At 46.4% G+C, this 27212-nt stretch overlaps 2 protein-coding genes across 6 annotated transcripts in view; one reads left to right on the forward strand and one right to left on the reverse strand.

The window, feature by feature from the left end:
* Positions 1 to 8044, forward strand: part of ST3GAL6 (ST3 beta-galactoside alpha-2,3-sialyltransferase 6) — a 48879-nt gene extending 40835 nt beyond the window's left edge. For 4 of the 5 annotated variants that reach the window (XM_065631440.1, XM_065631458.1, XM_065631467.1 and 1 more), the window contains exons 10-11: positions 1618 to 1770; positions 3302 to 8044. In XM_065631440.1, coding sequence (XP_065487512.1) covers positions 1618 to 1770; positions 3302 to 3382 — 234 coding nt within the window. In that variant the 3' untranslated portion in view covers positions 3383 to 8044. The remainder of the gene's footprint in view (positions 1 to 1617; positions 1771 to 3301) is intronic. The other variant, XM_065631449.1, reaches the window with a different exon arrangement.
* A 1634-nt stretch (positions 8045 to 9678) lies between these two features.
* COL8A1 (collagen type VIII alpha 1 chain) overlaps positions 9679 to 27212 on the reverse strand; it is a 93443-nt gene continuing 75909 nt past the window's right edge. The window contains exons 4-5 of the mRNA XM_065631367.1: positions 15670 to 15985; positions 9679 to 13205 (exon numbers count right to left, since the gene is read on the reverse strand). Of these exons, the coding sequence (XP_065487439.1) occupies positions 11305 to 13205; positions 15670 to 15982 (2214 nt within the window). The 5' untranslated portion in view covers positions 15983 to 15985 and the 3' untranslated portion in view covers positions 9679 to 11304. The remainder of the gene's footprint in view (positions 13206 to 15669; positions 15986 to 27212) is intronic.

Below are 27212 nucleotides of genomic sequence, written 5' to 3' on the forward strand. Positions count from 1 at the left end.
CTGGCTGAACAAATTTCATTACAGGCCGCAGATATCTGAATATTGCTAGGGCACTAGCGTGACAATACATTTTAAAATAACTAGTGTTGCTTTTTTTAGTATATTCTTTATAGGTGAACTTGATGGTAGCCAAAGGTAAACACAGCTAGTTGCAACGTCTAGTATTCCAAATAGCACTAATCCTGACATATAGCATTCCTGCCGTAATTTTTGGGTTATGTTTAGTATGGATATTGTGACAGAGTCACCATTAAGTTTATGCTATTGGGCTCCCAGGAAGAAGGTTATTTTGCTAACTGGCAAGAGCCCTGAGCAACAGTGTGTTTTAAGTTGATGTCATTTTTGGAATACTCCAAACGCTGTATAAAGGTTCAAAAAAATAATTCTACATAAAAGGTGATAGTTAATTCTGTGACTTTATGCTTACAGTGCTGATGTTAGTAATTTTTGATGGGAATTTGTTCTTGTATCATACGATACAAAGAAATATTTTCCTGTATCGAGTGCATCTGCTGCCTTTATGCACAGAGTTGTCCAGCACTGTTTTGCCTACTTTATTTTCAGAGGCAAATGAACTGAGCCTTGGGTAAGAGATCAAAAAAAGCATATGACTTTGTGCTCAGCTGGTGTTTGATTGCAGCTACTGAAAGTGTTGAGCTTATTTGGTGTCTGGTAAAATTGTTATTTTAGCTACGAAGGGCATTAGTGCCTGAAAGTTTTGTTGATTTCTGAGGCCACTTTTTCCCCTCAGCTTTGTCACTTAGACTAATGACAGTGTTCACCTCTTTGTACAAAGCTTGTCTCTTCTACTTCCTTAGATAATTTTAGCCACCACTGCTGCTGTTAGAGAGTCATGTACTTAATCACAGATAGGACAGGTAGTTGCAATGAGGTGTTCTCTGCTCTTGTGTGAAATGCTGATTTTTTTTGGTTAGGTGCTTTTAATTTTGCACAGTTAAAACCTATTTATGACCTGCTCTTGATATTTTACATTGCATTTACTTCTGAGCTATCTCACTGTAGGGAGAAATAAGCAATTTTACAGTTTGTTTTCTTCTAATGGAAATAGTGGGGGGAGGTCTAAAGCAGTGTTTTTCTGGAATTTCCCTGCTCTGAAGAAGTTCAAATGCAGCCAAGTTAATGCAGCAGTAGCATTTGTGTGTTCTTAGCTTAGTGTTATAAATGTTTGAGGCATCAGATTTTCTTTTTGTCTGGATCTCCATGATCTAGAAACTTCTGAACACATCTGCTGATTCAGTCCAATTTGACGGGGTGAAATGGTCTCCAACATATTGAAGCCTGACCAGTTTCATGAAATTGGGTTGCTGAAGAGAGGCATGGGGAAACTTTCCTGGATGCATCTGCTAGGGGGAGGAATACAGTGTGAGGTCAACCTCACTAGAAACCAAAGAATCCCAGGGAAAGCCAACACAGCAGATACCCCAGTTATGGAAAACCTGTGGGCAGCACCTTATTCATTATGAGACGTGAGGGGATTGAACCACAAAACCCAATGTCTATAGAAAAACCAGTTTGATTTCCTTGATTCTTAGGCTTGTTGTTCCCATCAAGCTGCCAGGTATTTATGGATGTTGTGCTTGTTCTGTTCCTTTTTAGAAACCCAAGCATCCAACAACGGGGCTCATTGCCATTACGCTAGCATTTCACATATGCCACGAAGTTCACCTGGCAGGCTTCAAGTACGACTTCACTGACAGAAACAGTTCTTTGCACTACTACGGCAACGACACGATGTCTCAGATGATGCAGGTACAATGATGCAGATAGTGATATTTGTCCCCTTGTGCTATACCATATTCTGCAACGTCTGCATGAGATGCATCCATTTGTATGTTCTGTTTTACTGGCTTTATCCTTAGGCTCTGCAGCTCTTGTTCATAGAGACGTATTTGCTAGCACTATCAGAATGTGAATAGTGTTGCTTCTGTGCTTGTGTTTTGCATTCTTTTTTTCCTTGGCAGCTACTTGCACAATTTGTCATAGTTGCCAAATTTCTTACCAAAAAAAAAAAAAAGTGAAGTGGAAAGGAAGGAGTTGAAGACCTATAAACTGACAGTTAGGAAAAGAGCTGAATTTCAGAAATGGAAAGCAGAAAAGAAAAGTAGCTCTTAGAGGGAGTTAGGAAGAGGAGGAACTGCTTACAGGAGTAGGAAGCCGCAACTCGCTGGGGCTAGGCAAGCAGCAGGAGGCTGGCAAGTATCAGGGATGCCTTCTACTGTCCTGCAGAGAAGGGCCTCCTGTTTTGCTACTCATGGCTTTGCTTGCTTTTGTCTCTGCTCTTGTCTTCAGCTCTGTAGTCTGAGCAACTCCATTTCACCCCTTTACTTCAATGTGAACAGTTTTCCATGTGCATGCCCAGTCCATGTGGGGACTATTTTTACTCCTCCTCACTTTCCTGAAGAAGGAGGATGGGGGCGATGTCCATAAGAGCCTCTCATGTCTCTCCGAGGACTCCTAGGTGCCCACTGCTCTGACATAATTTTCCTCTGACACTGAACTTACCTTCATTTTGAGGTTCCTTCCTGCAGGTGCTTTTTTGCAATGTATGAAGCTAGGGTAAGGCTGATGGCTAGTTGAATAGACATAAATATTATAAAATCTTGAAACTTTAAAAACCAAACAATTAAACAAAAAGCTTATCATTAATTCTTTAGTAGTGTTGTAAATATTTTACTATATATGTACAATCTCTTATGCAGTATTGATTTCAATTTACTGGATTCAGTGTCCAAGATAGTAGACTTAGTTCCCTTGTGCTGTCACACTAACCTCAGTGGTCTCTCACATATCCGTGATATGGATATAGCACAGAAGATGGTTTTGACTTCTTGAAACTGATTGGCAGGACTCATCCTATTTACAGATGCTTGATGTGTGCTTTTCAGGAACCTGTGGCGAGCTTTGAGAGTTAGTAATTTTCTGACTGCTTGTGCTGTAAATGTGGTTATGCAGCTGTTGCCACTAAGCACGGGGAGGACTTGGGAGGGTTAGTAATGGAAGGACTTCTGTGAGATCATGTCTCACCCATTCTGGCCACTGAAGGCTCATCCCTTTTGGTTTGTTTCCTAATGGAAAATCTACCCTAGTTTTGAGCAATAGTGTCACTCACCTGTTTTCTTGGGAGACTGCTACAGCCTTTGCTAAGAAGTCTTCTCCCCAGAGCTTTCCTACTATTAACATCTTCCAAGTATCGCAGGTAATTAAAAGGAAAAAAAACTGAAGTGTTGCTTCTAGTAATAATTTGATATTTTTTTTTAATTATTCCCTCACCTCTCTTTAGAATGAATACCACAACATCAATGCTGAGCAGAAATTTTTGAAGAAACTTATAGACAAGAACTTTGTAGTCAATTTGACATGAAAGCTGGATGGAAAATATGAAGAACAATCACTATTTTCATGATTTCAAAAGTTTTTATTTTTTGTATGACATTTTTATATTTTAAGTGCGGCATAACTGTTTACTGTTTAAAAAGAACCCAGAAACCTCACCAAGACAGAAGCTTCTAAACTTGGGGGTAATGGACTATTGCAAACAGAATAAACTGAATTTCTGTGAAACTATTTAACTAATTAACTAAAACCATGAAACTTTCAGCTGAAAGTATCAGGGATATATAAAAATGTGATGCAGATCACTTATTTATCAGCAAGAACTCCTTCCAAATTATTATTTCTCTGGAATACTTTAGTTTCTGGTGTTGTCCTCCAAAAGAGTTACACTGTCAAGAGACTGAGGTGACCAGCATTTAATTAGCAGATGGATGTAAAATCTTGAATGTCTATGTTGAAGTATGAAAATGGCTTTAAAACGATGCCTGGGAATCATTACTGTGTGTCTGGGAGAAGGGGGAACATACAGAGTGTACAGGTTTTGCTCTGCCCTGCTCCTGAGGAGGGGATGTCCATCTTCAGCAAAGAAGCCACAGCTTTGGCACTGGCCATTGACCCTGGAGTGCTTCCTGCTTTTGCCAAAGGTGAAGACATTGTGGAAACATTGGTATGGACAGTGCTCGTCTTGTACCTGGTTTGTGGGAAACCATCCTCCTCGGGCTCTGCGTCCAGTAAATTTTACTGTTGATGACTTCACTGAGAAAAGAGGGAGTCCAAAGGCTGAAGAGTTGTCCTACCTACCTGTGTGTCAGCTGCTTCCTCGAGACCACAACAGGAACGTGAGCTGGGACAGAGATGTTCATGCCAGAGTTTAATTTTACAGGCAACATGTGCTGAATTCCTAGACCTCCAGGACAGAATCTTACGTATCTTTCTGTTCACTCCCCAAGAATCAAGATATATTTTCCAAGCCAGCACACACTCCTTTCTAAGATGCTGTAATGCATTTCCACCTTTGAAATGCATCAATATGAGCAATGAATGTTTCCATTTTTGGCAGTAGAGTGTGCTAGGGAACATCCAAGATGTACCTCAACTGAATTATCATTTGGCTTCTGTTTATCTCTCCTGTATTGACATTTAAGTTTAAAGGATGTGGCTGAACTAAATCATTTAGTGGTGGGAACTTATTCAAGATTTTAATTGAAACGTTTAGTGGGATGTTTGTTTCCTGTATTGGTTTGCCTTGGGCAAGCCTGCTGAATGAATAAATCTGCCTGGATATGCCCTTGACAACTGTTGAAGAAGAACAAGTAATATACTGTTCCAGTTCTCTCATGGGGATGTGTGTGTGTGTATGTATATATGTGTATTTAATTATGGCAGATTTGCTTGAAGATCTTGTGATCATGTTGATCGATCATGCTTAAAGAAAGCACAAAGAAGTCCACCACCAAAAAAAAGTGTCTTTAAAGTTGGTAGAAGAACCCTTGGTGCTTTTTAATAAAATCATACCGAGAGCTTTAGTACATTTAGGAGCAGTGCAAACAATTGCAATATGAATACAAAACTCTAGCAGGTCAAGAGCACAGTATTTATGTTTTCAGAAGCCAAGGATGACAAAAGCACTGAACGCAACTACTTTGCTGTAGCAGTGTAGAGAAATAAGCATTCAAGTGACCAAAGAGTCATTTTTTTTTTCCTGTTTCTCTTGCGGAGTGCAATAGGTATTAAAAAAAACCCCAGACAAACAAAACCACCAAACACAATACTTTCTCATGGTTCTCATCACTCTCTCTCTCTCTCTCTCTCTTTAGCTCCTTGGCTCTGCCGTTTGGTAATGGCTGAGGGCAGTGTGATTCAGAGGCGAGCCATGGCCAAAGAGGCTTTCACCTGATGACTCCCGAGCATTTCAAGCAAATTGGACGTATTTGAAATAACTCTGGATGTCATAACAATCTGTGACGGGGGCAGGGAAGGACCCAGGCATGTCCCAGCAAGGGACAGGCGCTGCCGTTGTGTCCTGCTGGCTGGATGTGTGTCCTTTGGGCCAAGGGGATGCTGTGGGGGGTGGCCTCTTGTCCATCTGTGTGCAGGGCGGCAGGTGAGAGTGTGGAGAAAGGGGAGCATGGGAGCTCCTGGAGCACTGGAGCAGGTGACTGTGGTGGTGGAAATAGAGGACATCAGAACTTCTTCACCAGGTGCCGGAAGGGCTCTTAGTTATTTTTGTTTCCTTTTCTTTGCCTAAAACATGTACATTTCTCAGACTTTGGGGAGATCTTTGCTTAAAATTCTGGATGCATCAGAAAACAGTGACACTACTGTCTTTGTCTCTACCAGCATTTCTTTCTTATGATTATTTCAGTTAATTAAAAAGGTATGTGACTCTGCAGCCTCAGACCTGCAGTGATTTAGGCTACTGACACTAGCAATTCCACATGAAAAAAATGCTGAGGTAAGGCTTTTTGCAAAGGCCACAGTGTTGTCCGAGCTCCCTCTTGCACAGAAGTCTTGGTAAATCTTGGACTCTGTTGAGAGCGGAGCCAGGCAGAAGTGGAGGGGGCCTGTTCCCCATCAAAACCCACAGTTGCTCTCAGAGGCCCCCACCTCTCCCATGGGATGCTGCCGCAGATCCAGCCACATCCATGTAACATCTCAGTATGCTGACTGGGGGGGTTTTCTCCAGGAGAGCTGTTGAGTTTGTCCTCTCCTTGCAGTGCCTGGTTCTTGTGATGGTGTAGGCTGCCACCTGTCCCTGGTGGCAGGGGGTGAGTAGGGAGCTCTGCTTTTGAGGAGGTGGTTATTTTCTCTGCTTTATTTCTAGTCCAGAGGTATTCTTCCAACTGATCTGAACTGATTCCTTCTCCCAGCTTTTTTAGGAGTTGTTTTTTGGGGGGTGGGGTTGTTTCCGCTATGGTTAGAATCCAAACAAAATAATTGGAAAAAAGGCTTCATAGCAAACAAATGATGTCCCCCAAACTCTTTTTACTTAAAAGACTCTTTTTTTTTTTTTTTTTTTTTAACCACATCAGGGTCTTTTGGCCTAAGATTTTTTTTTTAAATAATGTGCTTGCTATTCTCCAGTGCATTTAATATGCTGTCTACAAGCATTTATCTCTATCAGCTGCCCCTTTTTATTTCTTCTAATAAGCCTGCCTATTTGTATGACTTGGTTTTGAAATTAAGCAGTACTCCCAGGGATACTTTTCCTCCCACTTCTGTGCTCCTGCACTGGTGTTGAGTCCGGGTGTGCCAAGGTTGCCCTTGCAGGGTGGCTGAGTAACATTTAGAGCCCAGGCTTTTTTTTTTTTTTTTTTTTTTTTGAAAGCACAGCTTAGAGGACAGTGACTTTTAGCTTCAACTATAAACAGTGAGGCAACTGCATCATTTCCCCCGATGTGAGATGTTTTGGTAGGATTCTGTGTATACCTGCCCTCCTTCATTACTGTCACCTGCTTTATGTGGTCATTTCTGTTCCTGTGCCTAGAGAACCTATATCAATTTTATACTTTGTGTAGGCAAGAATACCTACATGTAGCGTGTTTCTCAGGAATGCCCACAGATAACAGTGTGTGTTCTACCTGAGTGCATGTTTTCACAGGTGTTTTGCATTACCAAAGAATTCCCTTAGGACTTTTTGAAAAAAGCAATAATGCAAACTCTAAATACTCAAAACTTTTCTGAGAGTAAGTTGCTATTAAGATTTTCTTTTTCCATTTTTGCCATTCCTGAAAGTGAAGTCTCTGCAGTGAAACCTCCCTTTAAAAACTACTCATTTTTTTCCTCATATCGTCAGGAACAAAGCTGTCAAATTTTGAATCCGGGTGTGCTGCCAGCTTTATTTCTGTATCTGGTAATGGTGTAACTATGTAGGTACCCAGTGTCTCCCATCAATTTTCTTCCTGTATCAATTGCAAAGTTAGTCTCATCCCTTCTGGCCTGTTCTCCTGCAGCTTGCTGAATTTCCAAGCAGCAGCATCTTACAGCAAAGGTGCTCCTGCTGTCTGCCACCTCCCTCAAAATGCTGCACCATCAGAAAGACACAGCTCTGAGGTACCAAAGTACGCACAGAAACAGGCAGGATGACGTGTCAGCTGAAAGCTCTCCTTGGCTCAGATTGTTAAGGGTTTTTTTTTGTTTCTGTCAGGAAAGTGTCGTGGGGTTGGGTTTTTTTGTTTTTGTGGTGGGTGGTTTTTTGTTTGTGGATGGTTTTGGTGTTTTTGGGGTTTTTTTTCCACTTTTCCCTCTGCTGTAATAATTAAGGGAAGTACTGAGATAACTACTTAACAAGGAAGGTCACCAACTATTGCACTAAATACAAATCTGAGAGTGCCTAAAAGATATTACTAAATTACATGTCCAGTGACTGTATTGGTGATAATAAGACAGAATCACAACTTTGGTGTTTAATAATTAGTCTGTGGTACCTCTTGTTTCTGTGTCACACTTCTTTTTATAACAATGCCCTGGGAGGTAGTGTAAACTTTTAAGTGGAGTCTGATTTTTAGGAACCTCAACATCATTTTTGGTATCGGTAAATACTTATTTTATTTGCTATTTGTCTTAAGTTTTATATGCCTTTAAAGTGCCAGCTGTATTTTGAAGACATTCTTAAAGTTGTTTCAAGTGAAATTTTGGATGCTACAAATGGAAAGAGATTCTTTTCCTGTGAATAAACTGTGTTAAAGATGGTGCACTCAGGCTTATTTTTGCAAGGTCTGTGTGTGTGTGTGTGTGTCTGTGTATGCGTGCACACACACAGCAACATTATTAATGGTGCGTAAAGTACACGCAGTGGTGTCAGATACAGTATTGAGTTTCAGAACAAACTTTGGTGCTTAGGAGAGCAAACAGAGCTGAAAATTTTTGAAGTCCGGTAGGCTGAGCTGTACTGCGGGTGGATGTCTCACTCCAGGCTGAGTAACAACAAAGCTGCGACGTAGTTGTTGTGGGCAAGATCCAAGAGCAGCATCCTCCTGATTTTAATTTTTCATGGTTTTTTAATCTTGCCTGTCTTATTGGGGCCTTTCAGAGGAATGCTATAATAAACATTCATCTAAGATGGTACGTGACACAAGACTTTAGATAGAAAGTGAAAGACACTGATCGTGATACTTTGCTCATGTTTTGTTTTCCTCTGTGCAGTAAAAATGAGATGCTGGGCAGCAGGGAGCTGCTTAGCCAGCGGCATCAGGTAGTCTGAGGGAGGTTTAGAAAATGATTACCTGACAGAAGTAGGTCTTCAATGTATTCATTTTAGCAGTGACAGTTTAGGAGTTCACCAGCTTGGAGGAAATGCCTGTCCCTGAGGTGAGATGGGGGAAGCCAAATCATGGGTTATGACTTACTCCCTGCAGTGGAGCTACAGTTGAACAGTGATGGAGAACAGTGACAAGTATGTTGCTGCTTTCACATCAGGTTTTTGCTGCAGGTGAAAAAATGAGGAGGGGAGGAATGGGAAAAGCTGTTTTCAAATCCCATGCAGAGCCAGGGCTGTGGTGTGCATCTCCCAGCCCAGGCAGCCAGCTCTGGCTTTTCAGGCAAGCACAAACCCTTAACCACGCACCTGTACGACCTCCGTTTCTTGGCTTCCCACACGCTGCCCCTCTGCCTTCGTAGAATCATAGAAAGTCCTGAGCTGGAAGGGACCCACAAGAATCATCGAGTCCAACTCCTGTCCCTGCACAGGACAACCCCACAGTTCACACCATGTGTCTGAGGCCTTGTCCAGTCTCTTCTTGAACACTGTCAGGCTTGGGGCCGTGACACCTCCCTGGGGAGCCTGTTCCAGTGCTCCACCACCCTCTGGGTGAAGAACCTTTTCCTAATGCCCAAGCTAAGCCTTTCCTGGCACATCTTCCTGCCATTCTCTTGGGTTCTGTCATTGGTCACCAGAGAGAAGAGATCAGTGCCTGCCCCTCCTCCTCCGCTTGTGAGGAAGCTGGAGCCACCATGAGGTCTCCTTTCAGTCTCCTCCGCACTGAACAAAACCAATGACTTTAGGTGCTCCTCATACGGCTTCTTCTCCAAACCCTTGTTCCCCTCTAAACCGCTCTTGTTACGCTACACGCCCAGATGGGCTCACACTGAGCATCCCTCACATCCCCTTGCTCAGCGCGTTCCTCCCAGCCCCAGCTGCGCTCTCCCAGTACGTGTGATGCCAGGGCAGCACGTTCCCCCAATATCTTATGGCAGATTTTACCAGTAGACGGGAACTAAAGAAAAGGATAGGTGGTCATCTCTGTTGTTGTGTTTTTTTTTTTTTTTTCTCTCAGGCCATCAGTGGTTTCAGAGTCCTTGGGGTCTAATACATTAATTCAATGGGGTTTTTAAAAGATATTTAATAAGATATTTTTTTCAAATCAGTACAAAAATTTTAAATACAAAATTATTTGCTTTTGTCATATCTCATATATTCTAGGAACATACCGAAGTCACCAATGCCTGGTAAACTGTCCGTCCGTTCCTGCCACCGTTCCATAAAATTTCTGAGATAAAGCACCACATTATATCACTGGAGTCCTTAGTCAATGTTAGACTGCATTAAACTCTGCATTTAAATAATGGTAATGCCAGTTAAATCCAATCTTAGTTCTGCATGAAAAATCTAGTTCATTTTTGAATCAAAAGCGGTAGCGTTAGCTAAAGACACTGAAGAAGTGATGAGCATTTAACTCTTTCAACTAGCATAACAGTATGTGGTGTGCAGCACTGTACAGGGAACCACAGCAAAGTACACTGCTCTTTGGAAACGAATACTTTTGAGGCAAGATTAGCACCACTGGTGAGCAGGCAGCTCTTGCAGAGAGTTGCTTTCCTCACATACAGAAAAGATCGAGGCCTGCAGGTTCTCCTTGGCAATTGGTAACATATAAATAACGATTGGAAATCAGCTTTTATATAAAATGAAGTTCTCAGATAAATTTGCAAGATCAGTATTGCTGGTAAAGTTATTGGTTAACCTCAAACAACAAATTAGTTAATTAGCAAACAGAGCTATTTCTGCTTTGCCTAGTAAACTGATTTAACTTTTGCTGAGTGGCAGAACAGTGTCTCTTCTGACAAGCCAAACAGATGCGAGTTCTTAGCACCGCCACAGAAATCCAAGCAAATTTATACCGCCCTGCTGTATTGCTACGTGTTTGCCAAGATGTCTCAATCATGTGGCACAAAGCAAATGGGGAACCCTTCATTTTTGTCTCTGATCTACCTCATCTACTTTGACCGTGCAAATGCAGATGGAGACTTTGCGAGTGCTGTGGCATTTGGAGGTGAACCCAGGGCTGGAGTCAGTGGTGGCGTTCTGGGTCCAGTGACAGCTGGAGAAGGCTTGTGGGGAATAGTTAGACCACCAGTACTCCTTTTCCATCATAAATAATTTGTTTAGGAAAAAACACTCCTGCAGGAATATTTTACGTGGGGGGGGTAGGGAAATAAAGGCCTTTAGCTAAGAAAACCTTTGCTTGTCAGGCAGACCTGCTGTCAAAAAAAAAAAAGAAAAAACAACTCACTCAAACATAAAAAGCCACTCAAATTTTTCTATGTGATTTGGGACTGACTTACTCTGGTTTAAGTCACTGGTTTTCATCTCATAACTGATCTATGCAACAGGAGTGAGTGATGTACACTGATTTGAACCTTAGTACTGAATTATTGTGAATGAAATTAAGTAAGCATGGCATCACAGAAATATATAATGTACAGCTAATATGTCCCCCTCAGGTGCAAAACAACTGTTTATGAACCTGATGCACATCTTTAGATATGTTCTCTGCATCTTTTTTTTTTATATAACTAGCTGTGCATAATGTTAAACTTCGTATTATTTTTTTTTTTTGGTACAAGATGGTCTGTAATGGTCATAAAATGCATCTTTCATGGTATAAAAGTTTGAAGCAGAGGTTTTGATTTTGTGTGCATGTGTGTGTGTGTGTGTGTCTGGTTTTTGTTTTACATGGGATACAATAAATATCCTGAAAAAGACGAATGAACGTACTGCCCGGCATAGAGTCCTGCCGCCTGCTCAGATGGCATTTGAACGTAAACCTTGTCTCCGTGCATCAGCTGGACAACGGCGCTGCCCGAAGCCTGGTCCAGGAAGCCCTTCTTGTACTCGTCGTAGGTGTACATCAGCGGCTCGTTGTTCTTGAACAACGCCACCCAGACACTGGCCCCTTTGCAGTGGACATGGTAGGCGAAGTAGTAGACGCCGGGGATCTCGCAGGTGAAGATCCCCGTCTGGGGGTTGTAGTTCTGCCGGCCGTTGTAGAGGAGCTTGTCGAACTTCACGGGCACCCCAACCCGGGGGAAGGGGGTGAGGAGCTCTGCTGTGAACGCGGGCATCTCGTAGACAGCGGCGCCAGCCTTGCCTTTCTTGTAGCCATACGGGGGCTTGAGGCCTTCGATCCCCGGCGCGACCTCAGGCAGGTACTGTCCCACGGCAGGCGGAGTGGGTGGGATGATGACTGGGGGACCTGGGGGGCCGGGGGGGCCGGGCGGCCCCTGAAGGCCTGGCTGGCCAGGGGGACCGAGTGCCCCAGGCTTCCCCGGGGGTCCCTGCAGCCCCGCGGCACCGGGTTTTCCCACGCCGGGGAAGCCAGGGGGTCCAGGCAGGCCGGGCTCCCCTTTTGCCCCCGGCAGGCCCGGGGGGCCGATGGGACCGCTGGGTCCTGCGATGCCTGGGATGCCCGAGGGGCCCTGAAGCCCCTGGGCGCCAGGGAGCCCCGGCTCACCCTTCGGCCCCACGAGCCCTGGGACGCCCGGCAGCCCCGGCAAGCCCTTGTGCCCGGCTTCCCCCTTGGGCCCTGTGGGGCCCGGCAGGCCCCGCAGCCCAGGGGCCCCCACTTCCCCAGGAAAGCCTGGCTTCCCCGGAAACCCCTGCAGGCCAGGTTCACCTTTGGGGCCAACTGGCCCCGGTGGCCCCACAGCACCGCCCTCTCCTTTGGGTCCCGGGAAGCCAGCGGCCCCTGGGGGGCCCATGATGCCCGGCAGTCCCGGCTGGCCTGGCTCCCCAGGCGGCCCCCCCATGCCTGGCGGCCCTGCGTGCCCCTTCTCCCCCTTCGGCCCCAGAGGGCCTGGCAGACCACCCACCCCACGCTCACCTTTGGGCCCAGGGAAGCCCGGCTTCCCAACCCCGGGGAGGCCAGGGGGCCCTGGCAGGCCTGGCAGGCCCTGCTCCCCTTTGCCGCCCGGGAAGCCTGGCTGGCCGGGGACGCCGTCCTGGCCGGGTTTGCCGATGCCGGGAGGGCCGGGAGGGCCTTGGATCCCAGGAGGACCCGGGGGCCCCTGCAGTCCCAGCTCTCCTGGGGGTCCGGGTTTGCCCAGGGGTCCCTGCGGGCCGGGGAAGCCAACCATGCCCGGCTTGCCGACCCCCGGCAGCCCCACGGGGCCAGGGGGACCGGGCAGCCCGGGCGGACCCTTCAGCCCTGGCAAACCTGGGATCCCGACGCCCTTATCCCCTTTCGGCCCTGGGATCCCAGGGGGTCCGGGGGGCCCCTTCATCCCGGGTTCACCCTTAGGCCCCGGCTGTCCCTGCAGTCCTGGAACACCTGCTTTTCCTATGCCAGGGAGCCCGTGAGGCCCCGGTGGCCCTTGTGGTCCGGGTATCCCCATGGGCCCGATCTCCCCCTTTGGCCCCATCTCGCCTCTTGGCCCCGGCGGCCCCATGACCCCTGGTTTCCCCGGCATTCCTGGCAAACCCGGCTTCCCAATTCCTGGATATCCTTGCGGGCCGGGTTTCCCTTTGGCTCCTGGCACACCGTGACCTGGTAATCCGGGTGGCCCTGGCGGCCCTCTTGGTCCAGGCTCACCGGGGGGACCTTGCTCGCCCCTGAGACTGCGCACAGGCATTTCTGAGTCGGGAAGAAAAGAAAAAGAAAAAAAGGGGAAGGGGAGAGACAAAGGGTAATTGCAGTCGCATCCTTCAAGAAACACAAAGGCGGTTTTGAATTGAATGTGCTTGTTATGATGCCTCTTGGTTTCGTGGTATGTGGGGAGGCAGAGCTGGCCAGCGAGTTACAGGTTGGTGTTTGGAACAAAGAGGATATTCCTGCTGTTTTGCATACCCCAAACTTTGCATGCATGTTTCTGTTTCAGTAAAATAATTATTTTGTGTAATATTTGCTTTTTTTCCTTATGCAAAAGCCATTTGCACTTTACTAGTATTTTCTACCCCTACAATCTTAAGCAGTGAAATCTGATTTTTGTCCCATATTGCTGTTGACTGATCTACTTTTAAGAGTTTTTCCAGGATGCGGAAGTTGCTCAGGGCTCTCATGCTGTAGGAGGAGTTCTGGCATAAAAGTGCTTTTGCTGGAGAGGCTTACATGAGCAAGATCAATTAAAAAAAGATTGAATCAGTAAGAAGTTTGTACGTAGGTATGATTGCATTTTCACCAAGATTTTGGTTTCCATTAAGATAGTACTGGAAACCTACAGCCTTATCCAGCATTGCTAAGCTCCCACAGGTTTTTGGCATAGCCATGTCTAGTTAGAGCTCTTCTAAACACTTCACAAAATGTTTTTTTTGTCCAAGCCCACATTTTTGTGTATGTGACCACTTAGCATTGCAGGTCAGGGTGAGGGAGTTGCTGCATGGGAGTGGTTGTGCTGAGGTTGGTTGCTTTTCATGCTGCAGGCTTTTTGTGCGAAGTGGAAAGTCTGCTTCTCTCCAGCTCTACAATGGATAAAGAAGCGAGGGGTTTGGGGGAAGGGGAGAGGCAAGAGAATTAACTGTTCTTTGGGAGGCAGAAACCCTCCCTCTCTGCACATGTTGCGTTTTATGCACGTAGAAAACCGCTGTTGCTCACAGGATGGGTTGGTTTTGCTACAGCCAGTCGTGTTTGTTCAGACACTCCAAAAATAGGCCCTGAAATCTTCCATTTCCCTCTGAAGCCAGCGAAGGCTGTGGTTACGCTGAACCCTCAATAAGACAGAGTTAACCAGCTTGTCTGTAGTCGCACAGATGCTCACTGTCCCCATAAGGATTTTATGACAGTGGGTGTTCCTGGTTGCCCTCTGTATTTTGGACATGTTTTGTTGTTTTCTTAAATATCCTAATAGTGTCCAAACTTCCTTTACTGAATACTGGAAGTGCCTGCACGTGCAGACTCATGCAGTAATGCCCTGTATCTTCAGTGCCTTTGTTACTCCCCTAAATAACCTACAGAAAGAGGACTGCTGAGTCAGAAGAACAATTTTTTGTTTTTATCTGCAAACTTCTAAATCACAGGGTCTGGACGAATCCAGGCAAAACCGTGATATTTCTGTAAATTCAAATCTCGGAGCTCTTCGCTCTTCTTTCATGTCCAGTTGCTGCAGTGAGAGTGGGAGCACCTCCAAGCAGGACCCTGGCCTGTTTACCTGGACTGTCATTTGAAACGCCATCAGAGGGTTTTCTGCTGGTTTTCAGAGGTAGGTGGGTTACAAGGTTTCTCCCAGCCTCAAACGAGCACCCCAACAAGCGTGGGGCCTGCCTGGGTGCTGGAGGACTGGTCACAGGCAGGGCTGCTCAGAGGCTGTGCTGCAGCCTGGAGGATGACTGTGGCCTTGCTATGGTGACCTTGAGCTGCCCCATAGTTTATGTGAGCCCATCTCATCCATGCGTGGCCAGGTACCAACCTGGCCAGCCCTTGTGGCATCTGGGTGCTGTGCCCAGCCTGTGGCAGCTTGTTCCCCATCTTCCGCCCCTTTGCTCTGCTCTGGTGAGACTGCACCTGGAGCTCTGCATCCAACTCAGGATCCCTCAGTACAGGGAAGACATGGACCTGTTGGAGAGGGTCCAGAGGAGGCCACAAAAATGATCAGAGGGCTGGAACACCTCTGCTGTGAGGACAGGCTGAGAGAGTTGGGGCTGTTCAGCCTGGAGAAGGCTCCAAGGAGACTTTATTGTGGCCTCTCAATACTTAAAAGGGGCCTATAAGAAAGATGGGGACAGACTTTTAGCAGGGCCTATTGTGCAGTGTCCTATTGCATAGGACAAGGGGTAATGGTTTTAAACCCAAAGGAGGGGAGATTCACACTAGATCTGAGGAAGAAATATTTTACGATGAAAGTGGTGAAACGCTGGCACAGGTTGCCCAGAGAGGTGGGAGATGCCCCATCCCTGGAGACATTCAAGGCCAGGCTGGACGGGGCTCTGAGCAACCTGATCTAGTTGCAGATGTCCCTGCTCATTGCAGGGGGTTGGACTAGATGAGCTCTGAAGGTCCCTTCCAACCGATTCTGTGATTCTATGATTCAGTCCCCCCAGGCAGATGGTGCTGTGAGGCACCAGACAGGATGGTGCAGGGGTGGCGAGGGATGTGCCAAGCCTACCTTTCTCTTTCTTGGGAGCCATGTCCTTGCCGAGCAGAGGCATCTGCGGGACCTCCTTCATGTACTGAGGCAGATGGGGGTACTCTTTCCCATACTGCATGTGGGGGACCTCCTTTCCCATGTGCTGCATTGGGATGCCTTCCTTGCCCAGCGGCATGTGAGGTACTTGTTGTCCGAGGGGCTGGTACTGGGGCACCTGGGGTGGCAGCTGCTTGATCCCATAGTAGACGCCGCCTTGAGCAGACCTCACCAGCTCTAGGTAAATGGTGACAGCCACTGCCAGCAGCTGCACAGGGAAGAACAGCATGGTCATCACCTGTGAAAAACACAAAAACCCCACAGTTGGCAGAAAAGATTGTTTTCAGGTTTTTGTGTGTGTCGTGCATCTCCCATTGAGGCCGACCTGCTCTCATTTTCTGTGGCAAACTGGACCTAAACCTCTGCAAACTGGTTCTGGCTTGTGTGTTGCCCTAGGGACATCCTGCAGCCGGCCTGTATCTGGTTTATTGGAGGCCCGTACTCCAATAGTACTGTTATAGCAAATGTCCTTATATGCATTTACTTTTATGCTCCCGCACATGTCCCTGGTAGTGCCCTCTGTGGTTTATCCATGCGGGGACCTGCTCCCTCCCGTCCCCAGGCAGGAATTTGCTGCTTTCTCGCTTCTGTCAGTGCCACAACACAAGGCTTGGGGAGCTCTGCTGTGAGCACCAGCACAGGGGGAGAGCAGGCAGGGACACATGGGCATCTCTTAGACACTTTCTGCCCAAGGAAGCTAAATTATCAAGGCCTCTTCCGCTATGCTTTCCATAGCAATCAAAGCTCAGTTTGTGCAGCTTAAATCTGTGCCTAGAATGGTGCCCCAGAGCTGCAAATTCCAGGGGCTCTCCATTTCTGTCACAGCTCCTCGCCAGCTTGCCTCCTGAGCTTGGCTCCAAGCATCCCAGCCTTCACCCAGAAGAAGACAGCCATCTAGGGGCTGTCTGGCTCAACACTGCCTCTGGGCAGCACCAGCCAACCTATCCCTTTCTCCAGGGATGTTCAGCTGTTTACTAAAGGTCTCCTCTGTTGCACACCCTGTTCCCTCCCTGGGCAGCCCATCCCAGCACCTCACCACCCCTGCTAACGCAACAGAAGAGTGTTGTTTTGTTTTTCTTTCTTCCTTATCAGAATATAAGCTTAGGACTTACTGTCCCATCTGCTCTTGGCTTTCCTTTCTGCAGTAAGGAAATTAGTAAGGACATTACTAGCAGGCGAGCAGCAAATCGGGAACTCCCTAAACAAGTGCAAATCTGTGGGCAGCCTGAGGTAACAAGGAGACTCTCCATGTGTTCCAGTGTTTTGCACTTTGTCCCAAAGCAGACCCCAGTAGGCAAGTCCTGCTCTTTTCAAATGCACCTGGCAATTGCTAGGCTTGATGGCTGTCCCCTTGTCCCTGCTTTTCCACAAAGCAAAGACACCTTGCACACAACCTGGACACCTGGAAAAGCCCCCACCACACACATGCCAGCAGAGTTTTGCCAAACCCCTTGTCAGGACTCACTCCCAGCAGCTGCTGGACCCCATGGAGCCCATGTATGATGAGGGTGGCCTGAGGAGGCAGTGAGGGCTTTGTGCTGCCTGCTTATTTCCTTGTCCTCCCCCCACAGCCTGGGTCAACAAAGAGGACAAAGAAGTCCCTTGGTCTGTGGCAAAGGGGCACAGCACCATGCTCCCTGTGCCTTGGGAAGGATCTTTTGCAGGGAGAACCTTTCCTCCTTTTCCTGCTGTGGCTGTTTCCTGACAAGTCCAGCTCCTTGCATGGCTGCAGCCCTGGCTCCCTGGTGCAGGGTGATTCTGCAGCGTGTGGTAGGACCCCGAGGAGGAGCTTTGCAGGTGCCAGAGCACCGGAACAGGCTGTCCAGTGAGGTTGTGGAGTCTCCTTTTCTGGAGACATTCAAAACCCACCTGGACACATTCCTGTGTGATCTGCTCTGGGTGAACCTGCTTTAGAGGTGGCTTGGACTAGATGATCTGCAGAGGTCCCTTCCAACCCCAACCATTCTGTGATTCTGGGACCCAAATCGCTTTTTGGGGCAGCATGACCTGATGTGGGCTGAGACATGTCCCTGCAGGGGCTGTATGGAGAACTGGCTTTGGGCAGGTGAGGCCACCATGGGGAGCTGGGGGAAAGTGCGAGAGGTGGGTAGGGTTAGAGGGAGGAAATGTATTTATGGAGGAAATGTATTTATGGAGGAGAGGGCAGCAAGCAGTTCTGCTTGCCTCCTCTAACCCTGCATAGTGTACAGTATGCCTCCAAAATGGGCCTCGAAATAACGTGGGAGGGCGGAACTTTGCAACACATCTGTGAGGGGCTCATGCCCAGTGGGCTGGGGGTGTGAGGAGGCTGCAGGGCGGCTGTGGAGCTCGCCAAACTCCAGGCCTGGGTTGGTGGCCCCACAGGCATCCAGCCCTGGAGTCGTGGCTCATGGTTTCCCTGATCTCTGCTGTGGGCTTGGCTCGAGCAGCAGCTGAGCTGGCATGGACCGTCTCAGAGAAACTGCTGCTCTCTGTGCTGTGGTGAAGGTTATTGACCAGGTGGTAACATGGGGTGTCACTTAGTTTTTATGTTTTACTCCTGCTCAAAGTTCTCCATTGACTTTGTGTTAGCAAAGCACCTGGAGAAACACTTGCTGCTCTTTTCAGACGTTTCTCCTTCATTTTGTTCTATGATTCTATGATTTTGTCCTATGAGATTTAATCTCTCAATGGATATTAGTGTATCATCATTACTGAAGCTGTAAGTGGAGGCTAAATCAAAACTGTTGAATTAAAACAACCGGCAGAAGGTTAATATTTTCAATAATGATCTTAAATAGCCGAACAAACTACAGAAAAGATGGAGCTATGTGTTAACACCAAAACAAACCATTTAAGTAAACGAAATATTAGTGAATAAACACTAGATGGAGTGTATGTTGCACTGCTGAGTTTCTACAGTCACTTTCTCTCCCAGGAATTTAAGGTCTTGGATGTAGCCAGCTGCCATGTGGCAAAGAAAAGCAGAGCCAAGATGTACAGGAGTTTCTAAGTGTAGCTAAAGCTCAAGCACTGTCGGTCATTCTTGTTCAGCAAAGCATTTCAGCAAACACTTCGTCTCCAGTGAGTTTAACGTGGCTCTTAGCCCGTGGCTGGCTGCTTTGCTGTGAGCTAGAGGATTGTGGCCTTAAGACGTGGTATTTCTGCTTAAAGCTCAGTGGCACTGGACTGCGAGGACAGCCTGTGCATGGTCAGATACCAGGACTCAGCTGGGACATGGTAAATTCTTATTCTGCTGCAGCTTCATCTGGGCTCATGGACCTCGAGTGACGTTTTTCTTTTTTTGGGATCTGGGGGTATCCCCATTCTTGTCTCTGTCCTTTCTGTTCCTTTCGGTACCATGACTGGCTGCAGCTTTGGCTCTCTGTAGCCAGGTAGGGTAACACCTGCCTCACGTTAGAGGGAAAATCCCAGCTGCTGGAAAATTTGCAGCTTTTTGTGCATCTCTCCCAAATGAAAAGTGTTGCCTGTGTGAAGAGAGAAAGGCTGTGAAACCTTTTTTCTTTTCTTTTTCAAAAAAAAGATATTGGATGATTTAGGACTGTCGTTGAAACCTACAAGTATGAAGGGCAGGGTGGATTTTGAAGAATAAGGTTATTAAACTAGCTTCTTGGCTACTTTGTTGTTCTTGCGGCCAGTTTTTGGGGTTTGTTTTGTTAAAAAGATAACTTCAGTGGAATAAGTGGAGAGAGAAATAGGTAAAATTCCTTTGCATGTGATTTTTCTCCTTGTTTTTATTACAAAACATGGGCTTAGTGTGCCAGCCGGAGCTATTTGCAACAATTGAAAAAAAATTCCTATCAGGAGACACCAGCCTGCCCTTAGCCGAGGGTGAACTCGGGCTCCCACCGCTGGAGCTGAGCTCCCTGGGCCCTGCCAAGCCCCACGCGAGGCACCTGCGGTGGAACAGGAGTGACCACGCAGCACACGAGATGTTTTTGTGTCCGCACATGGAAATTTTGAGGGAGATCAGGCAAGACTTCTAGAGATAGGAAGGCTCCAGAAAATGAGGTGATCTCACTCCATCTGTGTTTCCCTCAGTGCTTTTTGACTCATCATAACCAAAACAGTGTAGCCTGGAAATGACAGATTGCTTCTGGTCTATTGATTTTGGCTGGGGCCGGTGCCTGTGACTAGCTGAGGTGGAAGGTGGGTGTCTATTTACTGAACAACCTTGCGTTGGATAGGACTTGGCTGACGTCTTTGTGGAGGAGGTCAGAGCCTCCTCGGTGGCCTCGTGTGGGCTGTCTGGGTCTTGGGAGCTGCCACGGGTACCTGGGAAGCGGCTCATGTTTGGCGCCGGCCGTGCGGCTCGTCTCTCCCCCTGCTCCCAAAGGAAGGAGGGATCAGACAAAATTAGTCTTGATGAGAAATGTGGTGAAATCCTGTGTGTGACTGCTACCGCTCCCTGCGTGCTTCTAATGGGTCCAGCTGGATTATCGCTATCAGATACTGTTGCTGTAAGGCGAGCCTGCCCTGAAACATGAGGAATGACTGCGATAGTCCTTCAGTGTTGCAGCTCATTGCCTGTCTCATCCTACTCTAAAAAGTTATTTATATATTAAGAAGAGAGAAGTCGAAGGTCTTTTTTTCTGCCCTGCAGTTTGTTTCTGAATGCCTGGGTGCACAGTTCTAGTTGTTTGAAGACCTCACTAGGAAACCACCAGGATCTTAAAATGCCTAAAAGCTACTGAAAATCTTGCTCTTGGTTTTTAAAAGTGTATAGATCTTAAATGTTGGACAGGTCCTCCAGAGTTTATGAATAGCAAAAGGAGATCTTCAAAGCAGTGACAGGACTTAAGGAAATTACCAGAGTGAGGAGAGAAAAATCTGTGCTGAAGATGCAGCCAAAGTGTAAGACTTCACACACCCTTCACCCAAATCCCAGCAATTTAAGGATTATCTCCAAACACATTCATTTAATGGAATCCGATGTGCTTTCAAAGGTGCCCGTCAGTGAAGCAGTAAGCTGACTTTGGAATGGGATTTTTCTGTCAGAAAGCAATGGGAATGTGTCTACATATTTATGGCAGGTAAATCAGTGTATGTGTCCTCCTTTAGAGAAGCCAAAAGCTTGGAGAAACCAAAGCTTTACCCGAATTGTTTGAACATCTGAGAGAAGATGGAGTAGATGCTACTGGGCCTTCATACTGTGTGATGCGTCATTTTGCACCAGTCTTTCAGATTAAGACACAGTAAACTTTTTGGGCACCACAGTATAAAAAGCATATAAAGCTACTGGAGAGTGTCCAGATGAGGGCCACAAGGTTGGTGAAGGGTTTAGAAGGGAAGCCATAAGAGGAGCAGGTAAAGTCACTTGGTTTGTTCACAGAATCACAGAATGTTAGGGATTGGAAGGGACCTCAAAAGATCATCTAGTCCAATCCCCCTGCCGGAGCAGGAACACCCAGATGAGGTTACACAGGAAGGCGTCCAGGCGGGTTTTGAATGTCTCCAGAGAAGGAGACTCCACAACCTCCCTGGGCAGCCTGTTCCAGTGCTCTGTTACCCTCACTGAGAAGTTTCCTCTCATATTTAAGTGGAACCTCCTGTGTTCCAGTTTGTACCCATTGCCCCTTGTCCTATCATTGGTTGTCACTGAGAAGAGCCTGGCTCCATCCTCATGACACTCACCCTTTACATATTTATAAACATTAATGAGGTCACCCCTCAGTCTCCTCTTCTCCAAGCTAAAGAGCCCCAGCTCCCTCAGCCTTTCTTCACAAGGGAGATGCTCCACTCCCTTCATCATCTTTGTGGCCCTGCGCTGGACTCTCTCCAGCAGTTCCCTGTCCTCCTTGAACTGAGGGGCCCAGACCTGGACACAATATTCCAGATGAGGTCTCAGCAGGGCAGAGTAGAGGGGGAGGAGAACCTCTCTCGACCTACTAACTACCCCCCTTCTAATACACCCCAGGATGCCATTGGCCTTCCTGGCCACAAGGGCACAGTGCTGGCTCATGGTCATCCTGCTGTCCACCAGGACCCCCAGGTCCCTTTCCCCTACACTGCTCTCCAACAGGTCGTTCCCCAAGTTATACTGGAACCTGGGGTTGTTCCTACCCAGATGCAAGACTCTACACTTGCCTTTGTTATATTTCATTAAATTTTTCCCTGCCCAACTCTCCAGCCTGTCCAGGTCTCCCTGGATGGCAGCACGGCTTTCTGGCGTGTCAGCCACTCCTCCCAGCTTGGTGTCATCAGCAAACTTGCTGACAGTGCACTCTGTTCCCTCATCCAAGTCATTGATGAATATGTTGAATAGTACTGGTCCCAGTACTGACCCTTGAGGCACTCCACTAGATACAGGCCTCCAACCAGAATTTTGGGGTGGTCCTATGCAGGGACATGAGTTGCAGTCGATGATTCTTGTGGGTATGTTCCAACCCGGGACATTCTATGATTCTATGATTTTGCTTCACCTAGGGTGGGGCAAGCCTAGGAACATTATCCTAAACCACAGTGTTCAGCTGCTTGTGTGTGAACACATGTGGTTGGCTCTGTGGGTGAGAGAGAGTCCTTGAAAAAACATATTTTTACAGGCAAAGCTCAAGTGAGAACATTTCTCAATAATCTCTTTGGTAGAGCTGTTCTCCTGCGAAAACTAGAAAGGACCTTCCTCTGGCTATTTGCGTTTGTCAGTAGAAACCGGAGACAAAACAAAATGTACCAGCAGTCATAATGCTTAAATTGGTGTGAAGAAATAATGGCTCGTTTAGCCTAATTACATAAAGAATGTATGGAAAGAGTGATGCCCATCCATGTGGGACTTGAAATCATAGTTGGTCATGCAAAGCGTGGAAGCCACTTCTTACAGGGAAGTGATCACTCTGCAACCAATTTTGGGGTTAAATGAAATTTGCCCATGTCTCAGAACCTCTAAGATGATCACCCCAAGACTAGCCCTGTGGGCTTAACTTAGCACGTATTGCTTTTGAACTGCTGCATTTCCCTGAAGAGGCATAAAGCATGAGCAGATTTCGGTGACCTGAACTCTTCTGCCCTGGAGTCCCTTCCATGGGGGGTGCCTAAAGCTGCAGGGACCCTTCCCCACTGTACTGAGGGGATGGACTTGCTAGTGCTCAGGTTTCTACATGGAAAATGACTGCTGCAAAACTCATAAAATGAAAATTCAAGTGACTCTGGAGATTCTGTGCCCAGAAGAGGGTTTCCAAAAATTATTTGATGCTAAAAAGCTGAATGCTCCAGCATGTTTTTGACTTGAGATCAAAAGTGGTCAGGAACATGGCAACTTTTGGCGTAAACTTAATAATGGATCATATTCCCAAGTGTCTACAATGGTGTAGCCAGGGATGGCTCTGCTCATGGGGATGGGGGGTCCAATCCCACAGGAACATTATAAACCTCACTAAAGTCTCTCTTTGTCGTGTAGAGATGTGCAGGGATGGCAAAATGCCATGGAAATGGCAGATAAGGTGCTGCCATGCGTAAGGAGTAACACCACTGGGCTGCAGGGAGCTGGTGGGTTGGATGCACAGTTGCGCTCCATGGGGAGCTCCCTGGCTGCCCCCCAGCTCACGGGCAGAGCGACGTGGCAGCTCATGCTGAGTTAAAGGAGGGCTTGTGTCAGAAAGCTACAAAGTCTTCACAAAGCAATAACAATTTTTTTTTTTCTGCTTTCATTTTTAGTGTTACTTTGGTAACAAATAACCTGTACTGTTCCTGTTTTGTACAATATTGTTCCCTTAAACCGCTGGGTTATACATGCAAGTGTCTGCCCAGCCCATACATATTTTTGTTAAGGTCCCCACCACCTGAAGCACATTAGATTAATCTCTGGGTGTATAATTTTCTTTTGGTGTTTGTAAATTAATTCTGTTAGCCTGCTACCTGTCTTCTAAGAAATGTTAACACTTTCTTCACAGAAAGGGTTGTCAAGTACTTGAACAGGCTGCCCAGGGAAGTGGTTGAGCCACCATCCCTAGCGGTGTTTAAAAGACATGTAGATGAGGTGCTTAGGGCTGTGGTTTAGAGGTGGACTTGGCAGTGCTAGGTTAATGGTTGGACTCAATGATCTTAAAAGTCTTTTCCAGCCAAAACGATTCTATGAAAATTAGTTATCAAGGCCTTAGTTTCTGTAGTGGCTCAGCATCAATGAATAGCTGGGGTGGCTTCAGCTGGGGGATGTCTTTATATGTGAAAAGTCAAGTAAATGTTGGTTTTCATTTCCAGCAGCAGTGCTGTGACTTGAGCAGTGATCTTTTGAGCACATTGTCGTCCACAGTTTTCAAAGGCATGATTTCAAAACTTAATCTTAGCCAAAATTAATCTCTGAATCATTGAACTCCTTTGGGGACTAACTTGTCAGTTGGTGAGTACTTTCTGAAGGGATCTGAGAATACCCTGTACTGCACAGAGACTGACTTTTAGTGGGAATTTTATTTTCAGGGGCAGGAAAAAACAACCACCTTTTGCTTGCCAGATAATTTGGTATTTGCTCAGATCTTAGGGTGCCATTTAATGTACATATCACCCCTTGAATATAAAGCACTCTTCTGCTTTTCTGTGCCAAACAAAGTTTTATGTCATTTGGACAGATGTTTTTGAATTCACAATTGAACTAATTAAACTCAGTTTGGGGGGTTTATTTGTGAAAGATCAGTCATACTCCACATAAAACCAGGGAGAGAAGGCAACCAAATGCAACTTGGCATGAATTTCCTCTGAAAGCTAACCAGTTTCTTAACGCAAATTAAGACTAGCTACGCTGATTTAATCTTGTTTTCAGCAGTAAAGAGCAGAACATTGTAAGTGAGAGTGCAGTCCCTGTGACAGGGCTCAGCTGTGCCATTGGGAGGAGATATATGGTCCATGCCAGACTTAGCCCAAGCAAGTTTGGGGTCCCGCATCATTTTACTTTTAATAGTGCCTACAGCTTCATCAAAGGCAATACCTGTTTCCTGAGTAGGCGAAGAGTTTACATTGCTAAAGGGTCTCTAAGGGCCTGTGTATTCAGTATGGAGAAAAGTAGGATTTATTGTAAATATAATCCTGCCTTCTTGCCTCTTGTGAAACTCTCTCACTGAGATCAGGTTTATTATTATTATTTTTTCCTTCGCTGCTTTTCACTGTCCCCTCCAAGGAAACAAAGTCGTGTTGAGTGTCTGTGTTCAGTTTAGATTACCAAGAAACAGCTATAGTTCAGTACGTTAAAAATAAATTAAATCATATTTTGCTCAAGGTCTAACAACTGTGTCTGATTATCATGTGGTATTTACTAAATCTAAGGCAGTCATAACAAGGATTGTCATAATAAACATTTTAAAATGCACACATACATAAACCTGCTGCTAATGGGGAATATTCAACATGTGGCAGATGCCTATTTCTATTTTTTTTTTTAATTCAAAATGGTGTCTACAGTTATTTTCTTAGAGAAACATGAAAGCATCTAAATAAGTGGCTTCATCTTAAAAACTGATAATCATTTATAAGCTATCTTTGGCTTCAGTGGTAATTATACAATCTTTTCTTGCAATGCCTGGGGAGATCTCTGCTTATCCATTTGTAAATACATTTCCAAAGACAAAGCAACTTCCTCTGCTCCAATGTTTTGCAAATACATTCATGCATGTACTCAGTCTGGATGGTCACCCAGCTCTCTGTATGAAAATGGTACCCTTGGACTTGCCCTGTTTCTTACTTCCAGAGTATATTTGCATGTATGTCTGTATCTACTTATATATGAAAATAGTCGTCTGCATGCAGGTATTTATTTATGTGTGCAAAGATGTGGAAACATACATGCTGGGACTGGAAGCAGCCATGATGAGAAGGAAAAATTAGGCCATGCAGATATAATTATGTTGACTTCAGTCTTCTCCCGATGCCCAGTCTGCTGTGACCTATGTGGGCCCGAGTAGGCATCTCCATCTGTCCCTGCAAATCTGGGCATGATTAGGTTGGCATTTCCACAACCCCTGACTCCCAGGCACAGGGCTCTGCTGACCCAGCATAAACACGGAGCTCACGATTTACGGTGGCGTTCAGATGCCTGGCGCTAGCAATTGATTTCCAGGGGAGCTGGTCTCTTGCTTGTCTTTGAGGATCTGGCCCAGAAGCTCTTGTTTGGAAAATGCCTGAAAGTGATGTGCTGTCAGGCAGCAGGGAGCTGTGACAAGGATCAGCAAGCTGGGCATCGCCAGCTGGGTGACCACGGGCACCAGGGATGCAGCTCTCTCGCATGGTGGCGTGTACATGTTTGCACGAATCAGTGTCTGACCTTGGGGTGGGGAGGAAGGACCGTTGTGGGGGAACGTTTGCAGAAAAGCATGCGACTTTAATTATGGGATTAGAATTAATTATAGGTAGGATTTAGCAAATACCTGCCTTTGAATACATTTTCCTGTTCTCTGCCATACGGCATGTGCTTGAATCCTCTGCCTAATGCTCTCTTCTGGGCAGTTTGCCTACAGTCTTGGTGGTAGGTAGCTTTGATGGAGATACTTAAGCGACTGCCACTAGCTGCCCATTCAGTGATCGGCTGCGGGAGGCACGGAAACCTGGACCCAACAGTATGGAACACATAAAGTGATCAAAGCATTGAGCTGCCTCCCCGCTTATCAGCACGAAATCGCTCTCCTGGCGCAAAGCCTGGGACTGGCAGCCAATGCATCTGGGCATGGGCTGTTTGTTCAACATGGGAACTGAACTGAGGGCTTCTTCTCTGAAGCAGTGGTGTGGCTGGGCACTGCAGAACAGGCTCTTTGTGAGGCACAGGCACTGTCACCCTCCAAGGAATTTCGGAATTTACGTTATCAGATGTAATGGGTTTGCTGTTTGCAGCCCACAGGCAACGAAGCTGGTTTTCATGGAAGTGCTCTTGTAGGCAACTGTCTCCTGCGGGTGTTGTTAGTTTGGGGATTGTTTTGACAAAAACTCTTCACATCTACTGCCAGTCCTTGACCCCAAAATAAATGCAAAGACAAACAACTGGAGATGCGCTTCAGACTGAAGTGCTGGATCCAGCAGGGTGAACCTCAAGGTGTTGATAGTGAGCTATGGTGATTACTGGTAGCAAACCAGTGTGGACAGGGAACGACAGGCTTCTTTGGAAACCTCCCTTCTCAGCTGTCACTCATCATTTTTGGTCTTACTCTGCCCTGGGACAGCTTGTGCTGGCTGCGTGCAGTAGAAGCCTCCCAAATTTTCATGGTACAAATTGTTTGTATGTTATTATGGTACAATGGTTTGCAAAGTGTATTACAGCATTTTACTATTTTAATCCAAAGCAGTGCCTCTAGCAGTGCTGCTATGAATTATACTTAAAAGTGTAAAAAGTTTCCATTTTGCTACGTCTTGGTTCAGCCGGCTACAGCTTTGTGAACAAGCCACACACTAGCAATTGGCTCTAAATGACAAGCGAACAATCTGCACAGTTTAGTGTTAAGCTTATTAATCAGTGAAATGCTCCATCTTATCAGATCTATGAAAGTAGACAGAAG

Source organism: Caloenas nicobarica, chromosome 1, assembly GCF_036013445.1.
Source record: "Caloenas nicobarica isolate bCalNic1 chromosome 1, bCalNic1.hap1, whole genome shotgun sequence".
In the NCBI taxonomy this organism is placed as follows: domain Eukaryota; kingdom Metazoa; phylum Chordata; class Aves; order Columbiformes; family Columbidae; genus Caloenas; species Caloenas nicobarica.